General features: G+C 34.1%; 1 protein-coding gene across 1 annotated transcript in view; it reads left to right on the plus strand.

Annotated features, from left to right (window-relative positions):
• The window catches only part of LOC145259873 (2-oxoglutarate and iron-dependent oxygenase JMJD4-like), a 282216-nt gene extending 277441 nt beyond the window's left edge, over positions 1–4775 (plus strand). The window contains exon 4 of the mRNA XM_080117747.1: positions 4508–4775. Within this exon, the coding sequence (XP_079973873.1) occupies positions 4508–4593 (86 nt within the window). The 3' untranslated portion in view covers positions 4594–4775. The remainder of the gene's footprint in view (positions 1–4507) is intronic.
• The last annotated feature ends 1225 nt before the right edge of the window (positions 4776–6000 follow it).

Genomic DNA, 6000 nt, shown 5'->3' on the forward strand with positions numbered 1-6000 from the left:
GCTGACTGGAATAGCTTCCGTACATTTATATTGGATCTACCTCTGTGTTCCATGTTTAAAAAGGATGTGTCCTCTATAGTATCAAACCTGACGGAATGGTTAAGTAGGTATAGACTGTTTCATACACTCAAAAAAGTTCCAGCAAAAACCTAACAGCCAGCCATGGTTTTCTCCAGAATGTGCTGCTGCCATTGCGCACAGAAATCATTTTTTTCCACTACTTCCAACGTAATAGATGTATGGAAACTAAAGCTGCTTTCAGGACTGCCAGCAACCATTGTAAGAAAGTAATAAAGAACGCAAGAGAGTTGTATGCTCAGTCAGTCAAGTCCAAAGTAGCTGAGCAGCGGCTTGGTTCCCATCAGTTTTGGCAAATAGCAAACAGAATCCTGAACAAATGCGTGCGTTCTATCCCAACCATCATCAATGGACCTGAGGTCATTTCATCAGCATCAGACAAGGCCAAACTATTTGCCAAGATCTTTGCAGCTAACTCTATCCTCTGCGACGAAAGTCATCAACTCCCTGTATTTCCTCCTACAACAGACAACAGACTATCCAACATACAAATATCTGTGCACGAGGTCGCCAAACTAATCAAGAACCTTGATTCCAGTAAAGCAACCGGCCCTGACGGTATTCCAATTATAGTACTCAAAAAACTTCAACTAGGACTAGCGCCTATACTTACAAAACTGTTAAAACGTTGTCTTAAGGAGAATTGCTTCTCATCACCCTGGAAAATCTAATCAGTATGCCCTGTATTTAAGAATTCAGATGATCGCTCAACCCTCTCTCAGTACAGACCAATAAGTCTCCTCTGCGTCATGAGTAAGTTGCTGAAATCTGTTTAGAGAAGTAATCAACCATCTCAGCAAAAATAACCTTCTTAGTGACACGCAATATGGTTTCCGTTCTGCTAGATCTACAGCAAATGTGCTCACAGTTACATCTTATAGGATTAGCAAATCTCTCGAGGGAGGCAACCTTTCTAGGGCAATTGCTCTTGACATATCAAAGGCCTTTGATAGAGTATAGCATAAAGATTTACTTCACAGGATGTCCAGTTATGGTATAGCTGGAAATGTCTTTTCAATTATTAAATCATTTCTCTCTGATAGGTTTATAAGAGTAGTAGTTGATGGACAAAGATCAGAAGCTCACAGTATTAATGCTAGAGTCTCTCAGGTGTCCATACTGGGCCAACTCTTTTCCTGATCTACATTAATGATCTTCCCAATCACATCATCACATCATTCGTAGACATTTATGCTGATGACTATCATCTATGGTAGCACATCTAAGACTGTAAACGACCAGGTTCTCTCCGATTCTCTCTCCTCTGATCTTGAACAAGTGGTACAATGGGGAAAGAGGTGGCTCGTTACTTTTAATGCATCTAAAACCAAGCTTTTATCTTTACATCATCAACGCTCTGATCCCCATCTGGCATCAATTGAAATGAATGGCTCTCGTCTTCAGGAGGCCTCAAGTTTTGACAAGCTCCTGATCTGAAATGGAACATCTACATCAAATCTGTTGCCAAGGCCGCTGGAAAAATGGTTGGATCCTTCTATCGATCCAGTAGATATCTCACTGCTGATGCAATTCTCTATCTATATAAGAGCCAGGTACGTCCAAGGATGGAATACTGTTGCCACATCTGGGCAGCAGCTGCTAGAAAGGAATTGTCTTGCCTTGATAGGGTTCAAAATAGACTTTGTAGCCTCGTAGGAGATGTCCTTTTCTCTTCGCTGCAACCTCTATCTCACAGAAGAGATGTTGCAAGTTTTTCTCCGCTTCTTTCTTAGAACTGCACGCCCATGGAATTGTTTTCCATTTTCCTGCTTTCCAGCTGACTACAAGTCCAACGTAAACAAGTTCTTGATGAGCCGTTCCACTTAACAAATTTACTGAATTTCCATTACTAACTATTACTATATTGTCCAATTGACTACTGTACACTCTTAACCCTTATCCTCGAGTGGTCTCTGGGCCTTGATAAGTGGTTATGCCTATGTAAAAAAAAAAAAATGTAAAACAGACAATTCCTGCCTTTATGATTCTGTACATTCCTCAACGCAAATTTTGGATAAGAGACTTCGCATAGAAATGGCTATTTTAAGAGAAATGATTGACAGAAAAGAAATTGAAGAAATCTCTTGGATATCAACTTACAAATAGCGGACTCCTTGACAAAGAAAGGAGTGCCATCATTCAAGATCCTTGGGTTCATATCTGAACCAAAGGAATCATCTGTATAATGTAAATACACTGACCCCTTTTCTCTTTTGCAGATTAGATGATGCCCAACTGAAAAGAAGAGAAAAAGGGGGAAGAACTGTTAATCTGTGTGAGTGATCTCCCCTGAAAACTCTTCTTGCTGGTAAAGCGGTTTCCGGTCAGAAGTTGTGTAGCGGCCATTATTGTATATACTTGGTAGTTAGTAAGGAGTCTCGTATCCGTTGTCGAAGTCCGTCATTTATGTTTATATTTTTCTTTATATATATTAAGTCCTGTATTTATCTACTAACATTCTAAATCAGAAACTGCTAAATTTTTTATAATTTCTTAGTTTCTTCAAGGAGAAAGCTGTTCATTTTGACTAAAGCTTTTATCATGATACCATTTCCATTTACATGTGCAAGCTACAAAATCTGAATATGGGTTTCAAAATCCTAACTTTCCCCCCAAATTTAAATGTCTGATTTACATAAAATTTAACCTGTAATTATGAGAGATTAAAATTTGAAAAACATCTGAATATTTTAAAGGTGTGTGAGGATAGGTAAAGTTCCAATATTTCTGATTTGCATAAAATGTAAACAATAGATTTTAGACACAAACAAGTTTCTGTTGAGAAAATTATCACTCCAGGTAAAGCAGTAATTTTTTTTTTTTTTTTTTTGGTTTTGTTTTTAACTATTTGGTCAACATTTATCAATAGCAAGAGCCACTTGAAGAGTTAAATTAGATGAGGAATATTATGAAAGTACTAATATTGATCAAAATAATGAATTGTATTTATGACCTGAATTTGTTGAGAATTTGTACTTGACAAGGGTAGCAATGTGTTCTACTGACAGGAAAATTTTGCAAAGAAACTTTTCCATGGAAAATCTTCCTGGAAGTGGCAACAGTTCCTCATCATGGGACATATTTGACTTTTATAGATTGTGTTTGATGTCAGGTACTTTCTAGTGATCCAACCATATCTCGGCAAACTTGTACATCTTTTTAAAATCGGGAGTGAAAGTCGGTCCTTAGTAGTTTCTTCAAGGAAAAAGCTGTTCATTTTAACTAAAGTAAAATGGGAATCTAAGCATTGGTGATGAAAGGAGAGAAGTATTTGGTAGTAGAGATTTTAAAAGTAACTTTCTTTCTAATGCACCACATGCTCAGGTTCGATGGGAGACAATAAGCGAGATGTTCATTACCAGTGCTCTTTGAAGTGCTGCCATAGATGGTTATGTCATCTGTGTAAAATCAACAAATAATCTGAGAATATGATTGGAAAATCTTTTATGAAGATTGTGCCCAGTATAGATCCCTGAGGCATACTAGTATTGATTCTATATACCTCAAACTTTTGCCCATCAATCAGTATTCGAGAGAAAAGATTTGATGGTTGCAAAAACATTGCCAGATTTTCCCTAGCTAGTTTGTGGAGCAACTATTTGTGCCAGACCTTATATATCAGGAGTTATTGCTCTGATCCTTTGTGATATTACAGTTAACTACTGATAGTGAACTTGGCAGGATGGAATCCATATTATTTAGCACTAATTAGATTATTTTTACTGGGGCGATTGGTATATTTTTACTGGGGCGATTGGTAATTGCTTGATTTATTACAGATTCAAACAGCTTATTCAACAAGCATAGCAGATTGATCAGTTTGTGCTGAGAAGCAGAGGACTAATCACAAATATTTTTAAATACTTAGCTCAACAATCAAAGCTTTCTAACTGTAACGATTGCAACGATTGGATAATTGTAATAGTTTTTTGCAATAATATTGTGTTATGCGGTTGTTAATCGAAATTTATCTTTTGTTGAACTTATGTGAAATAATAGAGAATTTAATTTCTATTTAATTTTAAGAATTTAGAATTTCTGAAAATCTGAATTTGCTGGTTGATTCATGTTCATTATTAACAACTCTAAAAAGAAATGACTTTAAAAATTTAAAACAAATACACACTTAAAAGTTGAACGAATATATTTAAATAATATCTGACAATTGAAGGCAAAATTACTTTAATTGTAAATAATAAAAAAAAAGCACCAATTCCTACATTTAATGAAAAGACTGGGGTAAGTATCCCCTCCAATAAAATTTTGCTAAGGCAAAGCAAATATATTATCAGTTAAAAAGAATAAAAGAATTAAGCATATTTAAAAAAAAAAAAAAAAAAAAAGAACTACTTTTATAATGATTTAGAAAGTGAAAAATGTTATGCTTTAAAAATCTGAATAAAAATATTTGCTTTTTTTTTCTTTTCAGTTGTTCTGGATACAAATATTTGGTTCCATAGCACACGTAATGTTGGTGACGATTTGAGCATTACAATTGGATCAGAGTACGACTAAACATGGACAAAAGAAGACCTTTGTACGAAAAAGATGAAAAGGATTGATGTGTAAATATATTTTTGGCAAAAGAATGATTTTGGGTTTATTCCCTGTTGCAAAAAAAAAACAAAAAAAAAAAAACAAAAGACATAAAAAAATAAAAATGTAGTATTTTATTGAATAAAAAGAATAAAAGCAAATTTTTTTGTTTTATTTCTCATAAAATTTTATGAAATACAATATGTAAAATATGAATTTTATAATTAAGTTGTCAACTAAACTTGGGTTTCTTGCCCGGGTGTGTAGGTGGAGTAAGGAATGACAGGTGGAGGGAGGTGGGTTTTTTTTTTTGTTTTTTTTTTAAATACAAAAAATAGTAGTAGCGTGGGGAGGGAATCAAAACAACAGTAGGCAGCCAGGGTGAAGAGAGGTATTTAAAAAAAAAAAAAGGGAGGGGGTACGCTTGAACCTGTGACGCGAAGGCAGAAAAAAAAAGTGAAAGAAAATCTGACGTCTTACTGAAGCTTCAGGACACGACCAGAAGCATTCAAATTAAGTGTAGTCAATCGAAAAGAAGAAATGGTGTAGGAAAATCCGACTCTTCTCTGCAGAAAACTGCCCAGTTAAGGGTGAAGGAATTAATATTTTTGGCCAATTCTTCAATATTTGTCGTCCGAAGGGTCGAGCTTTAAAACAATACCAGCTTCGCCAGAATCTATCGCCTGTCAAAAGTTTTTGCGAGACACACGCACACACATTTTGCCTCCAAAAATTCTTAATGCTGCAATATTTTGTTATAAATTTATTATATTTTTTACTAGAATATGTTTTCTTTTCCAGTTTTAACAACTAGTCTTTTTACCTTTCTAAGCTTAATCTTAACCATATTACTTTTCATGCTCACATTTTTATGCGTAATTCATACATATATATCTGTCTATATAAATTCGTATTCCTGTCTGTTTATTTGTTTCTTCACAATTTATACAAAAAGTCGATTAGTTTAATGTTTCATTCATTGCTATATATGGTATGATTCTTGCAAAATATACGATTAAGAGTTGACGTCATTAAGGAAAAGCAATTTTATTAAATAGCAGTGCGTTAGTTATTTTTTATAGTGAGAGAATTGTTTAAAGTGTTTTATTTAAGTTTATTAGTTAAATTTGATTTATATTGATACTATATTAATTTATTTTTACTGACATCGATTTTTTTTTTTTTTTTATAAACCGGTTTGAGTTATTTCCCCTGGGAATCAACCTTGTTTTTGTTTGTTTTGATAATCAAACTAAAACTAATTCAAACTTTCAAGCATTATTTTTTGAATTAGTTTACATAAAATAATTTCCGTGATTTCACAATTAAGTTGTGGTCCAGTGGATTTTTATTTTAAAATAAACAAACACTCCACAGTTTTGTGTT

The sequence above is a fragment of the Euprymna scolopes genome, chromosome 35, assembly GCF_053919585.1.
Source record: "Euprymna scolopes isolate OS-2025 chromosome 35, ASM5391958v1, whole genome shotgun sequence".
Taxonomy (NCBI): Eukaryota; Metazoa; Mollusca; class Cephalopoda; order Sepiida; family Sepiolidae; genus Euprymna; species Euprymna scolopes.